Here is a 15,832-nt window from a genome sequence, read left to right on the forward strand (position 1 = left end):
TTCGAGACCAGCCTGGTCTACAGAGCTAGTTCCAGGACAGGCTCCAAAGCCACAGAGAAACCCTGTCTTGAAAAACCAAAAAAAAAAAGTAAGGGCTGGAGAGATGGCTCAGTGGTTAAGAGCATTGCTTGCTCTTCCAAAGGTCATGAGTTCAATTCCCAGCAACCACATGGTGGCTCACAACTATCTGTAAAGAGGCCTGGTGCCCTCTTCTGGCCTGCAGACATACACACAGATAGAATATTGTATACATAATAAATAAATATTTAAAAAAATAAAAATGAGCTGGCAGCCAGCCTGTTCTGCATAGCGAGTTCCAAGCCAGCCAGAGCTGCATAGCAAGACCTGCCTCTTGCCTCCTGAGTGCTGGGATCAAAGACAGGGGCTACCACCACCTGGGCTTTTTCCATTTTGTTTTAATGTCTTCTTGTATGTCATTTCATTTCTTTGCAGGTTGGTTCGAGTGAGTAAAAATTACCGCTCTGTCATCCGGGCCTGTATGGAGGAAATGCACCAGGTTGCAGGTAAGGACCTTGTGTGTATTTGAAGAAAGTATCGGGTGCTGTTTTCTCTAGAGGCTTTTAAGGAGGCTACTGTGCAGTTCAAAGTGGGGCCTTGGTTTGATGTGATGTATAAGCATTTCCAAAGAAAATGGGTGGGTGTCAAAAGAAACAAGAGGAAACAAAGCCATGCTGAGCTTAGTGGGGCTAGTAGATTGACTAGAATCAATTCAGCTTGAGTGCTCCCTTAAAATGTTTTGTATTCTGCTAGTTGCTGCTAAAGATCCAGCCAGTGGCCGGCAGTTCAGCAGCCAGGTAAGGGTAGCTGTTTTCATTGGCAACATTGTGTCTTTCTGTGTCCTCGGTGTCTAGGGTGGCTTTGGAGTCACTGTTTCAAGTTTCTTCTTTCCAGGTAGACTAGCAGCTTTTTGGGGTGGCAAGTGTGGTTTCCAAAGTTCTGGTGTTCTCTTCAAGGTCTAGCTCATTGGAACCCAGGATCTGTTTTCGTTTTCTTTGGGAAAATGAGTCCTGAGCACTTGATGTTGGTGCATTGTCATTAGAGGCGGACAGCTGAGCTTTTGGGACTACTGTTTAGTCTCATGAACTTGGCATTTCTGCTGAGTAGCAAGCAGTTATACAATTCAGTAGGGATATAAGGTGACATACAGGGCTCTCTTTCCTTAGTGGGATCCCAGGGTTTTTTTTATAACTGATGAGTAGGGATAATGCCCTATTTCAGACTGGCAAGGTCTGTTTTCCTGTGAAGCAAGGTTCAAGGAGTGATGATGTCTGTCTGAACTGAAGCATGGTGACGGTGGGGGTGGGGCACGACTTCATCTTCCTAAGGACAGGGTCCAGGTCCCCTGAAGCATGTGTGTCTGTGCATTGTGTGTGTGCTATCCCTGCAGTTGTCAGATCCTCTAGAACTGGAGTTTCAGATGGTTGTTAGCTACCGCATGGGTGCTGGGAATCAAACCAAGGTCTTTTGCAAGAGCAGCCAGTGCTCTTCATGACTGAGATCTTCAGCCCTGGACTCAACCTTTAATGTCTTGTTTCCTAAGCTTCAGTTCATGGCACATGAACCTTTTTCCTTTTCCTTTTTTTTTTTTTTTTTTTAAATAGGCTCTTATATAGTTCAGGTTGCCCTGGAAATCCTCATCCCCTACCCTCACATTCCAAGTGCTGGGGTTACAGGCTGGGCTGGCATGGAACCCTTGACACTCCTGCCTCTGTCTCCATAGTGCAAGTTCATAGGTGTTTACCACTGCCCTTGCTCCAACTTTGCAATTTTGTTCTGCATGTCTGTCTGTCTGTCTGTCTGTCTATCTATCTATCTATCTCCCTATCTCCCTATCTATCTATCTATCTATCTATCTATCTATCTATCTATCTCCCTATCTATCTATCTATCTCCCTATCTATTTATCTAATTTATTGAAAAAGTTTCTCAAAATTATTTCTTTTTTTTATGGTTTATTTAACTTTATTTTATATGCATTGGTGTGAAGGTGTCAGATCCCCTGGAACTGGATTTTCAGACAGTTGTGAGCTGCCATGTGGGTGCTGGGAATTGAACCTGGGTCCCCGGGAAGAGCAGTCAATGCTCTTAACTGCTGAGCCATCTCTCCAGCCCCTCAAAATTATTTCTTCCTTTTACTCAAATAACACTCCTTCTTTAACTACAATTTGTCAAGAGCATAAGTATGTTATGCTAGTTTACTTTTCTAATTCATATCAAAATAAATTCATGTGTTAGAATTATGCAGGTTTTCCTTTTTTTTTTTTTTTGTTTTGTCTTTCAAGACAGGATTTCTCTGTGTAGTCTTGACTGTCTTAGAACTAGCTCGGTAGACCAGGCTGGTCAAAACTCACAGAGATCTTCCTGCTTCTGCCTCCTAAGTGCTGGGATTAAAGTGTGTCCCACCATCACCCAGGTTTTTCTCTCCCCATCTAAATTCCAATCCTGGTCTATCTGGTGGGAAATCTTCCATAGGAGTATCAGTGACTGTTGGATTTGTGACTCAGGCTCTATTATATTTCTTTGCCTTGCATTCAGATTTCAGTAATATTTTCTGTTAGAGTTGTCTCCATTTCTTCTGTAGGTCTCCATTTTGTCAGCCATGGAGCTCATTTGGAACCTGTGTGAGATCCTTTTTATTGAAGTAGCCCCAGGTAAGCCCAGTTTGTCTGTCATAGCATCACTGCGCCCCTGTCAGCCTCTGTCCTTTCTCTGCTGTGCTGTGCGCTGCTGCTCTTCAGTGTCACCATCAGGACAGAGCAGCCCCAGAAACGGCCATTTCATCAGCTACCACAAGAAGTTACATAGAGAGCCTCTAGGAACTTACAGCGTTAGGCAAATGGCGCTTCAGTGTGGGCTAATTAAGCAATTAAGGGCACTGCTGCTCTTTTATAGGACCTTGGTTCAGTTCTCAGCATGGTGGCCCACAAGCCTCTGTGCCTCTAGTTCCAGGGGATCCAGAGCTCATGCAGGCCTCCGCTAGCATCAGGCATGAATGGTGCACAGACACAGGCAGGCAAAACATACACACACGTTAAGAAAGAAAAATACTGAGAAACAGTCAACTAGCATAAAAGAGAATGCTCAGTATATGTACTGTCTGCAATTCAAGTGGAAGGGATTTTAGAGGGACTAGATGATGTACAGCCCAGCAGGGCTAAGAGGGCTGTGGCTGGTCATCAGGCCTGGCGACACACTCCCTCACTAATTGGGGTTATTCCTTTGATCTTGAGTTAAGTTGTGACCCATCCAGTGTCTGTCCTCTCTGTTCAGGGGCTGTGGTTTGCCGGTGTGTTTGTTAGCTTGCTGTTTCCCGTGGCTACGCATAACCTTCCCCTCTGCGCAGCTCAGCATAAGCTGACTTAATGGAGAGGTAGAGGCCATTAGGTTACATAGCAAGGTCTGCCTGAGAAGGAGTGTGGTGATGTGGGCAGTTAATCTCATCAGAGGCCAGCTTGTTCTGGCAGAGAGCAGTCAGTGATCCACAGTAAGCTTCTACCTTAAAAAAAAAACAAAAAAAGGGGCTGGAGAGATGGCTCAGAGGTTAAGAGCATTGCCTGCTCTTCCAAAGGTCCTGAGTTCAATTCCCAGCAACCACATGGTGGCTCACAACCATCTGGAATAGGGTCTGGTGCCCTCTTCTGGCCTTCGGGCATACACACAGACAGAATATTGTATACATAATAAATAAATAAATATTTAAAAAAAAAAAAAACAAGGGACTGGAGAGATGGCTCAGTGGTTAAGAGCACTGGTTGCCTTTCCAGAAGACCCTGGTTCAATTCCCAGCACCCACATGGTAGCTCCTAACTGTCTGTAACTCCAAGATCTGATACCCACTCACAGACATACTTACAGGGAGAACACTAATACACATAAAAATAAAATAAATACAAAAAAATGTTTAAAAAAAATTAAGAAGTGGTAGGTAGTATCCCCTTAAATCTCAATAGCAGGAGGGTCTCTGAATTTCAGGCCAGGCAGATGTACTTTAGTGAGACTCTGCTTCCAAAAAGAAGGGGGAAAAATAAAAGAAAACAAAATGGGGCTGGAGAGATGGCCCATAATTTAAAAGCACTGGCTGCTCCTGCAGAGGACCTAGGTTTCTTTCCCAGAACTAATATGACCCACAACCTGTGTGACTCCAGTTCCAGAGGTGCTGCATACATGCAGGCAAAACACTCAGAAAAAAAAGGTAGGTAAATATAAATTTTAAGAAAAGATAAGCCAGACAGTGGTGGTGTACCTCTTTAATCCCAGCACTGGGAAGTTAGAGGCAGGGGGATCTCTGTGAGTTCAAGGCCAGCCTGGTCTACAGAGCTAGTGCCAGGACAGCCAAAGCTACACAGAAAAACCCTATCTCGAAAAAACAAACAACAAAAGGACAAACCAAAAAATAATCACCAACAAAATCCTCAAAACAGAACAATAAATAACTCCCCAAAACCATTAATTCAAAGTGATAACACAAACTTAGTTATTCAGATACCTCCCCTCTCTAGTAGATTTTGAAAATTCCACTTATCACCATTGATATATACCATCTCATTAATGCCAGTAATCAAGTAGCCATTTCAAAGGCTGCACACAGCCTTCCATATTTGTAAAGAATCCAGCTGTGGCAGGGTGTGGTAGCATACCCTTACAAAGCACTGACATTCCTAAACACTCCCAGCACTTGGGAGGCGCAAGTTAGAGTGCAAGGCAAGCTTGGGTTTTAGAACACAACCTTGTTTCCACAACAGCAAAAACTTGATGTTGGAGAGATGTAAAGTCTGAGGCAGGTTCTGTTCCTTCCAGGATCCAGTGAAAGATGGTCCTGCCTTGCAGACAGGGAGGACTGATTTGTAAGCTTCTTGGCTTTTCCTCCCCAGCTGTAGAAGATAAACCCCGCTGCAGCCAGGTTTTCTGCTTTAATGTCAGTGTTTGTACTTTGGGCAAAGTGGAACTTGCTGCACATGCAGCTGGGATCTGTGTGTGATATGAGTCTGTCTTTTCAGCTGGCCCTCTCCTCCTTCATCTTCTTGACTGGGTCCGGCTGCATGTGTGTGAGGTGGACAGTTTGTCGGCAGATGTTCTGGGCAGTGAGAACCCAAGCAAGCATGACGGCTTCTGGAACTTGGTGAGTATGATGTGGGCTGGCCTCCCTTCTGCGCGCATTCTTTGTCCTGGTGCTGGCAGGGGTGTAGAAGGAGCTGCGGGGCTGCGTTCCTGCCACCCAGCTCCTAGCCGCCTGGCTAGCTTATGCCCCAAAATAACGACACACAAACTGTATTCACATAAACACTGCTTGGCCCATTTCTATTAATGTGTGTAGCACCATGAGGTGGTGACTTACCAGGGAGATTCTAGCCTACGTCCTTCTTGGGTCAGAGCTTCATCGCATCTGCCTCACTTCCTCTTCCTCCCAGCATTCTGTTCTGTTTACTCCACCCACCTATGTTCTAACCTATCAGGCCAAGTAGTTTCTTTATTAATTAACCAATGACCTTCCTCCATCACAGGGGCAAAACGATGACAGAGACTGCTCCTGGCCTCGGCTCAGCGCTTTGAGTTTATGATCAGAGAGGCAGTTTAACATCTTCCTTCTCTGCTCCAGAGCTAATGTAGCATGGGGAGTAACGCTTGGTAGACTTGCTGTTGGAAGGGAAGTTTGGTTTGTCTGTAGACTAAGGTGGGGATGGAGGCAGATGAGCACAGAGGCCATTTTGAGGTAGTAGACTGCTCCAGGGCGTGGTTCTCATCCTGTGGGGTATCAGATACTTATATTACATTCACAACAGCAGAATCACAGCCATGAAGTGAGTAGCAGTGGAGTAATTGTATGGTGGGGTCACCACAGCTTGAGGAACTGTATTAAGGGTTGCAGCATTTGGAAGGTTGAGGACCACTGATCAGGGGCTTGTGTGGTGTCCTAGAATGTCTGCCAGCATCTGCCAGAGCACAGTCTCCAGCACCACAGAAAGAAAAAGAATATCCTTGGTTATTTTGTTGGTTGGTGTTTTATTTGTTTTTGATTCTTTGAGACAGGGTTTTTTGCTCTGGTTGCTCTGGCTGTCCTGGAACCTACTCTATAGACTAGGTAGACTAGGCCAGCCTAGGGCTTAGATATCTTTTTTTTTTTTTTTTTTTGGTTTTTTTAGATGGGGTTTCTCTGTAGCTTTGCTGCCTGTCCCGGAACTAGCTCTTGTAGACCAGGCTGGCCTCGAACTCCCAGAGATCCGCCTGCCTCTGCCTCCCAAGTGCTGGGATTAAAGGTGTGCGCCACCACCGCCCGGCTGGGCTTAGATAGCTTGACTCACAGAGATCCACCTGTCTCTACCTCCTGAGTACTGGTATTAAAGGTGTGTGCCACCACTGTCACCTGGCGACCTGGCTGGTTTGGGTTTTGAGACAAAGTCTCACTATGTAGGTCTACTGGCCTGGAGGGTTTTTTTGTTTTGTTTTTGTCTCAAGGGATTAAGTCATAGAGTAATAGAGCTGATAACCTAATCCAAGTCCTCTGACCTCATGATACACAGCTATGTAGATGCACACACACACACACACACACACAGAGGAATTAAAACATTTAAAATTAGTTGCCAGCTGTCCTATAACTAACAGTTTGCTAAAGGGTAATATCTTAGTCAGGGTTACTATTCTTATGATGAAACACAATGACCAAAAGCAACTTGGGGCCAGGCAGTCGTGGCTCACGCTTTTAATCCCAGCACTCAGGAGGCAGAGGCAGGAGGCTGTCTTGAGTTCAAGGCCAGCCTGGTCTACAAAGCAAGTTCCAGGACAGCCAAGCTAAACAGCTGAACAGTGAAACCCTGTCTTGAAAAACAAACAAACAAAAAGCAACTTGGGGGAGGTAAAGGGCTTGATTTCCATCTCCCAGAGCCATGGTGCATTGACAGGGGCCAAGGCAAGAACTTCAGCTGAGGAGGAACTTGGAGGCCATGGAGGGGCCCTGCTTACTGGCTTGCCCAGGCTGCTTTCTTAGAACCCAGGGCCACCAGTCCAGGATGACACCATCTACCATGGACCAGGATGGGCGCTTCTCCATCAATCACTAATCTATACCCACTCACAGCCTCATCCTATGGAGGCATTTTCTTAGTTGAGCTTCCTGCCTCTCTGATGACTACAGATAGCCTGTGTCAAGCTAGTATAAAACCGGCCAGCACGCGGTGTGACTGGGAGGAGTTGCTGCCTTGGGCTAAGGGCGGCCTGAAGGAGTCAGCCCTCCCTCCCCTGGCTGATGCCCCACATTTCTTTGCAGGTGACTGTCTTGGTGCTTCAGGGCCGGCTGGATGAGGCCCGGCAAATGCTGTCCAAAGAAGCTGACGCCAACCCCCCTTCTGCAGGCATGTGCCGCATCCTTGGGGACCTGATGAGGACGATGCCCATTCTCAGTGTACGTGGGAGCCGTCCTTCCTGCCCTGTGTGCCAGATCAGGGTCAGGGAACATGTAGGGCTGGGCGCTTAGTGTCTCACAGCCATTCTCTCCCCAGCCTGGCAACACTCAGACGCTGACGGAGCTGGAGCTGAAGTGGCAGCACTGGCGTGAGGAGTGTGAGCGGCACCTGCAGGACAGCACATTCGCAGCCAGCCCCCGCCTGGAGTCTCTCTGCAAGGTGTGTGGGGGGGGAGGGGACCCTGGCATCCCAGGTGGCAAGGAGCTGGCTTCTCTTTGGAGAAGGCTGTCAAGTCACTTGACTGCAAAGAGGGAGCTTTTAGTGTCTGGCCCAGCTGCGATCAGCAGAGAGCTCAGAGAGTGTGTCTCCTCAGATCATGCTGGGGGACGAGGCCACCTTGTTGGAGCACAAGGAGCTTCTGAGCAACTGGTACCATTTCCTAGTGACCAGGCTGCTGTATTCCAACCCCACAGTGAAACCCATTGACCTGCACTTCTATGCCCAGGTGAGTTAGTGACAGTTGACTCCCTCGTTCTTGGGAGAGGAAAGCTCTTCCTTCAGTCCTTTGAGAAGAATTCCTCTCTGGCCTGCCCACATGCCAGTCCTGCCCCAGCCCCCACCCCCAGTCACTGCTTCTGTCTTGGAGGTTGAGTGGGCTGTCTGTCACCTTCCACAGTCCAGCCTGAACATGTTTCTGGGAGGCGAGAGCAGTCCGGAGCCACTGGACAACATCTTGATGGCAGCCTTTGAATTTGATATTCACCAAGTGATCAAGGAGTGCAGGTAAGGCCTCCTTACTTTAACTGGTCTTTTTTTTTTTTTTTTTTTTTTTTTTTTTGAGACATGGTTGCTATCCTGGAACTAAGTCTCTAGGTCTCTGTAGACCGTTCTGACCCCTAACTCCCAGATTTCCCATTGGCTCCTCTTCCTTTCTTGCTGGGATTAAAGGCATCTGCACCACACCCTGTGGTGATAAGTGTTTTAAGGAGTACAGTTCAGCAGCATTAAATCTACAGCAGCCATCGCCTCCATTCACCTCCACAATGTCTTGTTCTTCATACTTTTTTTTCTGAGACAGGGTTTCTCTGTGTAACAGCTCTGGCTGTCCTGGAACTAGCTCTGTAGACCAGGCTGGCCTCGAACTCACAGAGATCCTCCTGCCTCTGCCTCCCGAGTGCTGGGATTAAAGGTGTGCGCCACTGCCTGGCCTCCTTACTTTTTACTTTTTCACTCTTTTCTAGTTTTAGTTCTTCTGTTTCTTTCTTTCTTTTTTTTTTTTTAGGTTTTTTTTTCCTGTTGTTCAGTTTTTTTGAGACAGGATTTCTCTGTGTAGCCCTGGCTGTCCTGGAATTCACTCTGTAGACCAGGCTGGAAGTCTGGGGTGAAGGCACCGGCGGGTGCATTTTCTTCTGAGGGTTGTGGTCTGTTGTAGTGATGGCGCCTGTTTAGTGAGACAGAGTCTCTCACCATAGCTTAGGCTGTTTTGGAGTTCACTGTGTAGCCAGGCAGACCAACAGTGCTGCCTCAACCTTCCAGCTGCTGGGGAACAGGTTGGAGCCACCCTGCTCTGGTTGCTTCTGAGTGCTTTGTCCTCCAGGGGGAGGAGTGCCCCAGGTGATGAAGATGGAGGCAGGGGTCATAGCCTGTTAAGTCCCTTTGTAAGCTGATTGACTACACTTCGTTTGTGAACAAGAGTCCTTATCACCCACTGAAACCCTATCTCTGTCCTCCCGGCCACTTAAGACTGCTCAGGTCTCAACCAGCAGTGGTGGCGCAGACCTGTAATCCCAGCACTTGGGAGGCAGAGGCAGGAGATCTCTGAGTTTGAGGCCAACCTGGTCTACACAGCAAATTCCAGGACAGACTCCAAAAGCTACCTGGAGAAATCCTGTCTTGAACTACCCCTTTTCAAAAAAAAAAAAAAAAAATCTAACATGGTAGCAGGAGGGAAATCCTTCCCATTGTCCAGATGTATTGTAGCAAATCCAGGTCAGTGTTCTAAGCAAGGCTACCTGCTGCCACTCCGGACTTCCTCCTTCCCAGCAGCCTGCCGATCAGTTCTCTGCACAACACAAACAGCCAGGTGCTTAACTACTACATACAGAGAAGTTTTTCCGTTTATTTGTTTTGTTTGAGACTATGTAGCCTGTCCTGGAACTCACAGAGTGTCTGCTTCCCAGTGCTAGGATCAAAGGCATGAGCCACCGCACCTACAAGAGATTTGTTTTCTGAGGCATGGTTCCATGTAACTCAGGGATTAAACTCATTGTGTAGCCAAGGTTGGACTTGAACTCCTAATCTTTTTGTCTCCATTTCCCGAGTAGAGGATCACAACATGAGACAGGAAGGATTACCTTTGATTACCTTGGACACTCCCTAAAGCTCATAGCAATGAGGGATACACTCAGGGTGAGTGCTATGAATCCCAGCCATGACAGTTCAGTGACCCAGCTCATTGAAATTAAACTGCTGGGAAGCACTCTCCTCAAAGTGGGTGCATGTTCAGTAGGCGCCTAATAATTATATGTTCACTGTTCCTAGATTTTTCTTCTTACATTTATGTGTTTTTACGTGTGCAAGTGTATGCAAGTACACACCAAAAGCCACAGCATACATGTGGGGGTCAGAGGACAATTTTCTGAAGTCAGTTTTCTCTTTCCATAATGTGGTTCCAAGAATCAAACTTTTCAGCCTTGGCACCAAAGGCCTTTTACCTGCTAAACCATCTCTCAGCCCCTTTCTAGATTCTTTTCTTCCATTTCATTTTTTGAGATAGGGTCTCATGCAGCCCAGGCTATCCTTAAACTTGTGACGTAGTAAAGGCTGGCCTTTGAACTCCTGATCCTCTATTATAAACTTGAGCTACAAGCCTGGCTATTTCCTACGTATATCATTTCTTTTTTTTTTTTTTTTTTATTTGTTTGTTTGTTTGTTTTGTTTTTCGAGACAGGGTTTCTCTGTGGCTTTGGAGCCTGTCCTGGAACTAGCTCTGTAGACCAGGCTGGCCTCGAACTCACAGAGATCTGCCTGCCTTTGCCTCCCGAGTGCTGGGATTAAAGGCGTGCGCCACCATCGCCCGGCTCCGTATATCATTTCTTGCAATGCTTTTTTGATTGTCCTGGAATGGAAACCAGTATAAACAAGGTAGCTCTGAAGCTCAGTGAAATCCCCAACTCATCAAAAGAAGCCATTATCTGTTTGCATGTGGACAGGCAGGAGACCTGAGCAGTCTTTTTGTTTGTTTGATTGATTGGTTTTTTGAGATGGGTGTTTCTCTGTGTGTAGCCCTGGCTGTCCTGGAACTCACACTATAGACCAGGCTGACTTCGAACTCAGATCTGTTTTCTTATGCTTCCTGACCACTGGGATCAAAGGTGTCAACACCGCCAGGAGTTTTTTTTATGTTCGTGATGCACGTATGTGTGTGTGTGTGTGTGTGTGTGTGTGTGTGTATGTATATATATGTATATATACACACACATATGTGTATATGTGTATATATACATATGTGTGTATATATACATAAATATATATACACGCCCTGTTGTTTCCAGTAGATGTCCAAGGACAGATTTTGAGTGTTGGTTCTCTTCATTATGTGGGTCTTGGGGATTAAAATCAGGTTATGCTTGGCATCAGGTTCCTTTCCCTCAACCATCTCTGCCCAATCTTTGTCTCTTTAGAGCATAGTTTATGTGGCCTTCCTACTCTTCTCAGTCATGTGATTTGGTCCCTTCCCTGACCTCCTTTTTCCCTTGATGTCTGGATTTGCAGCATTGCCTTGAGCAACTGGTGGTTTGTAGCTCACCTCACCGACCTTTTGGATCACTGCAGACTCCTCCAGTCACACAACCTCTAGTAAGTTGTCCCAATACACCGATCCTCTTTCTTGTCATCAGGCCTCTGAGGGAGAGCCAGTAGAATGCACTGGAGCAGGTTAGGTTGCAGGAGCCCTGCAGAGGGTAGGCTTGCAGTCCTGTCTTGTTTTTTTCCAGTTTCGGTTCTAACATGAGAGAATTCCTTCTGTTGGAATATGCCTCAGGACTGTTTGCTCATCACAGGTAGGAAAGCCCACAAATGGTTGTGGATGCCAGTGGTGCTTTACTGGTTTTGAGGGGTTGGGAGGATGAGCCTCAGGTAGCAGTGCCCACAGCCATAGGGCAGCCAGTCTAGCCTCTCAACTTCCGCCTTCCTTGTCCTCAGCTTGTGGCAGCTGGGGGTGGATTACTTTGACTACTGCCCGGAGCTGGGCCGAGTTTCCTTGGAGCTGCACATTGAGCGGATTCCTCTCAACACAGAGCAGAAAGCCTTGAAGGTGCTGAGGATTTGTGAGCAGCGGCAGATGACCGAACAAGGTGATTCCAGGCTTTTCTCAGACCGTCCTGGTTTGTCAGGGCATGCCAAGGCTGAGCACAGCTCCCAAACACTGTGACACCTCACTTTGCCACTACAGCGGAGAGACAGTGTGTGTACATGCTCAGACACAGGGCCACCATCAGGGAGGTGGTGGATTTTTCTAGGTCTTTCTCTTCTGGAATTGCCCTGTAAGAACTAGAAAAATCAGCCCTTTGGCTTTTAGAAAAGATCTATCTACCTGTTCTCACATTCCATGCGATCTGTGGTCAGAGCTGAGCGTCATATGTCAGTGTAAGTGGGTGGTAGTTACCAGCAAAACCTGGAGCAGTAGGGAAGCTGGGCAGGACCACAGTGACAGGCACAGGTGTCCATAGCTTTGTCCTCGTCCTCCCACTATTGCTGAGCAAGAAGCACTTGCACACTTAAACCATGACCTGAAGGAAGGAAGGTTGATTCTGTGGTCTTTGGACGGATAATGGTGGGACTGTTATGTCAGGGAAAACCAAAACCTTTTTTGCCTCTCAAGCACAAGGACTCAGGAAGCCAGTCTAGTGGATGGGTCCCCTGTGACACTGAGCAGAGTGAGGACAAAGGGTGAACTATGGTCCAGGCGGTGGTGGCGCACACCGTTAGTCAGGGCACTCAGGAGGCAGAGGCAGGTGGATCTTTGAGTTCAAGGCCAGCCTGGTCTACAGACTAAAGTTTCTGGTTCTTCTCATTAGCTGTACACTGAGCCCATAGTATTTTGGTTCGTAGTGAGGCTGTAGCAAGGCCATGTCTGTCCCACACGGGACAGACTCTCTTCACGGGACAGTCTCTTCATGGGAGGGATCGTAAGACTTTGCATTTTGTCTTCTCTCCTCCAAAGTTCGAAGTATCTGTAAAATCTTGGCCATGAAGGCTGTCCGTAATAATCGCCTGGGCTCTGCCCTCTCTTGGAGCATCCGTGCCAAAGATGCTGCTTTTGCCACACTCGTATCTGACAGGTGGGTGCAGCTTTCTGGTTGGCTGGGAGGTTGGAGTTTGAGGAGGGCCTAGTACTGCTGCTCTAGCCTCTGGGTTGGGTCCTGCAGATTCCTCAGGGATTATTGTGAAAGAGGCTGCTTTTCTGATTTGGATCTCATTGACAACCTGGGCCCAGCCATGATGCTCAGTGATCGACTGACTTTTCTTGGTGAGTCTCTGCATTCTTTTCCATGAATATGAGGGGACCATCTTTCTAGATTTCTCCAATCGACATAGAAAACCTGTGTGCTAGCCTTTGCAGAATTTTGGTAACATTTTATTCCCAAGTCATTACAAACTTGGGGAAATGTAGAAATGGCACAAGGAATGACACCTTTTATATGCATTTCTCATACACATCTTTGTTTCTAAGACAGGGTCTCACTGTGCAGTCTTGGTTGTCCTGGAAATCCCTATGTGGACCAGGCTACCCTCAAACATGGAAATGTGGGGGCTGGAGAGATGGCTTAGTGGCTAAGAACACTGATTGCTCTTCCAGAGGACCCAGGTTCAATTTTCAGCAACCACATGATAGCTCACCACTCCAGTTCCAGAGGATCTGACACCCTCACACATACAGACAAAACACCAATGCACATAAAAAGAAATAAATCCTTATGAGGCGGTGGTGGCACACGCTTTTAGTCCTAGCACTCGGGAGGCAGAGGCAGGCTCTGAGTTTGAGGCCAGCTTGGTCTACAGAACGAGTTCCAAGACAACCAGGGCTACACAGAGAAACCCTGTCTTGAAAAAACATCACATAGAAATTTGTCTCACCTACTTTAGGCTGGGATTATGGGCCTAGAGAATGGAATGTCTTTCATGCCCAATATACCTGATGGTATCACTTCCACCAGAGATTTTTCTCATCACTTATATGAGCTGGCAGTTCACTGCAGTTAGAGAATAACTAACTATATCACCCGAACGCAGAGTATTTTAATCTTTTTTTCCTTTTAAATTTGTTTTTGACATGCATTGATATTTTGCCTGTGTGTGTACTGTGTGAGGGTGTCAGATCCTCTGAAACTGGAGTTACAGACAGTTGTAAGCTGCCATGTAAGTGATGAGAATTGAATCCAGGTCCTCTGGCACAGCAGCCAGTGCTCTTAATACTGAGCCATCTCTCTAGCCCTTTAATCTTTTTTTTTTTTTTTGGATTTTTTGAGACAGGGTTTCTCTGTAGCTTTTGGTTCCTGTCCTAGAACTAGCTCTTGTAGACCAGGCTGGCCTCGAACTCACAGAGATCCGCCTGCCTCTGCCTCCCAAGTGCTGGGATTAAAGGCGTGCGCCACCACCGCCCCGCCCCTTTAATCTTTTTTAAAACTTCTGTTTTGTGTATGGGTGTTTTGCCTGCATGTGTATCTGCACCCTGTATATGTGTGGTGCTTGCAGAAGCCAGAAGAGGGTGTGGGGTCCCATAGGACTAGAGTTACATGGTTGTGAGTCCTTGAGGGTACTAGGCACTGAATCCAAGTTTTCTGTAAGGAGTTAGTACAATTAACCGTGGGACCATCTTTCCAGCCCTTATCTGATCTCCTGTAGTCAGAGTGCCGATATTTCCTCAGATTTGGTGTTCCTTTGAATCCTATAATTGTCTATGAACTTGAGACTGTTGTACAGACATCCCAGTGTATGGAGTTCTAGTTTAAGGATCAGGTAAGTGGAGAGGCATGTTCAGATGAACTCCCGCCTTTTCTAACAGGAAAGTACCGGGAGTTCCACAGACTGTATGGGGAGAAGCGCTTTGGTGACGCTGCTTCTCTTCTGCTGTCCCTCATGACCTCTCAGATCGCACCCCGTTCTTTCTGGATGACTCTGCTCACAGATGCCCTACCTCTTTTGGAACAGAAACAGGTAAGGCTTCATCACACCTAAGCAGAGTTATTCTGTCCTTTGGTGGTCTTCCTTTGTTTGGTTCTTTAGCCACACAGATGTTCGTTTTTGCCTCCTCCCACGCATCTGAGTGTATTACAAGGCTCATGAAAGAAAAGCCAAAGTGATGCTATCTGCCAGTGGTGCTGAGCCTGCTAGAGGGGTGGATGTGAGAGCAGGAGCTGGAGCAGCAGCCCAGGTCCTTAGAAGGAAGGTCTTCCCTGAACTTGGACCCATGTCTAGCCCAACAAGGCTCTGCCAGGGGAGCAGCTAAGTGAGGCATCCTTTTTTCCCTAGGTGATTTTTTCAGCAGAGCAGACATATGAGCTGATGCGCTGCCTGGAAGACTTGGCCTCAGGGAGGCCAGGGTGTGGTGAGCCCGAAGCCCAACGACTCCAGGTCATTTTCACTTTGGGGAGGTGGTTCCATATGAAGTGGGAAAAGGTTTCTGTCCCGGGATTTCCTTCCATCTTCCCGGGGTGCTGATGAACCATATGTCTTTTAGTTAACCTGTCCTGTGACATACCATTTCTAGGACCAAGTGGGATGGATCTAGTTTCCTGTCCCTTTTGTGTGCACTGCAGAGCTATCTAGTGCTGGGCTGGTCTTGGGCTGAGCCCAGAAGCACTAGGGAATACTGCCTCTGTGCCTCACATTGCCTTTCTGCTCTTTAGGATGACGACATAGAGACCACCAAGGTGGAAATGCTGAGACTGGCTCTTGCCCGGAATCTTGCTCAGGCAATTATAAGAGAAGGCTCACTGGAAGGTTCCTGAGATAAGCTGAGGACAGTTGCAGTATAGTAACTTTGTATGGCAGTGTAAATAGATTTTAAAGGAATAAATTTTTTGCAAATATAAGGCCAGTTATTAGTCTGACCAAGGAGTTTTTAATCATTGTCTTGAACCTAAAGTGACAAAAATGAACAAAATGTGTTTTGTCCTGTTTCTGAGAATGGTCTGAGAGCAGCACAGGACTGGTGCAGTCTTCCTGCCCAAATGGAAAGCTTGGCAATTTTTGTTTCTGAGGTCTTACCCCACTCAGCCAGTGACCTGAACACTCCATCTATCGTCTTTGGCTATCTTCTTTCAACAAAAGGTTTCAGAAAACCATTTGGGATTCACACATACTGCCTTTCCATTAGGATGAACTGTACTCTGTATTGAAGGCTTCCA

General features: G+C 46.9%; 1 protein-coding gene across 1 annotated transcript in view; it reads left to right on the forward strand.

Annotated features, from left to right (window-relative positions):
* Positions 1-15,517, forward strand: part of Nup85 (nucleoporin 85) — a 20,347-nt gene extending 4,830 nt beyond the window's left edge. The window contains exons 4-19 of the mRNA XM_050140273.1: positions 454-524; positions 772-815; positions 2,603-2,672; positions 5,019-5,140; positions 7,286-7,420; positions 7,518-7,640; positions 7,795-7,926; positions 8,098-8,204; positions 11,196-11,279; positions 11,417-11,482; positions 11,625-11,776; positions 12,646-12,763; positions 12,851-12,951; positions 14,488-14,639; positions 14,955-15,056; positions 15,332-15,517. Of these exons, the coding sequence (XP_049996230.1) occupies positions 454-524; positions 772-815; positions 2,603-2,672; positions 5,019-5,140; positions 7,286-7,420; positions 7,518-7,640; positions 7,795-7,926; positions 8,098-8,204; positions 11,196-11,279; positions 11,417-11,482; positions 11,625-11,776; positions 12,646-12,763; positions 12,851-12,951; positions 14,488-14,639; positions 14,955-15,056; positions 15,332-15,433 (1,681 nt within the window). The 3' untranslated portion in view covers positions 15,434-15,517. The remainder of the gene's footprint in view (positions 1-453; positions 525-771; positions 816-2,602; positions 2,673-5,018; positions 5,141-7,285; positions 7,421-7,517; positions 7,641-7,794; positions 7,927-8,097; positions 8,205-11,195; positions 11,280-11,416; positions 11,483-11,624; positions 11,777-12,645; positions 12,764-12,850; positions 12,952-14,487; positions 14,640-14,954; positions 15,057-15,331) is intronic.
* Positions 15,518-15,832: the final 315 nt, after the last annotated feature.

This window comes from Alexandromys fortis, unplaced genomic scaffold (assembly GCF_014885135.2).
Source record: "Alexandromys fortis isolate MF-2015 unplaced genomic scaffold, M_Fortis_MF-2015_v1.1 scaffold_39, whole genome shotgun sequence".
NCBI classification, from domain to species: Eukaryota; Metazoa; Chordata; class Mammalia; order Rodentia; family Cricetidae; genus Alexandromys; species Alexandromys fortis.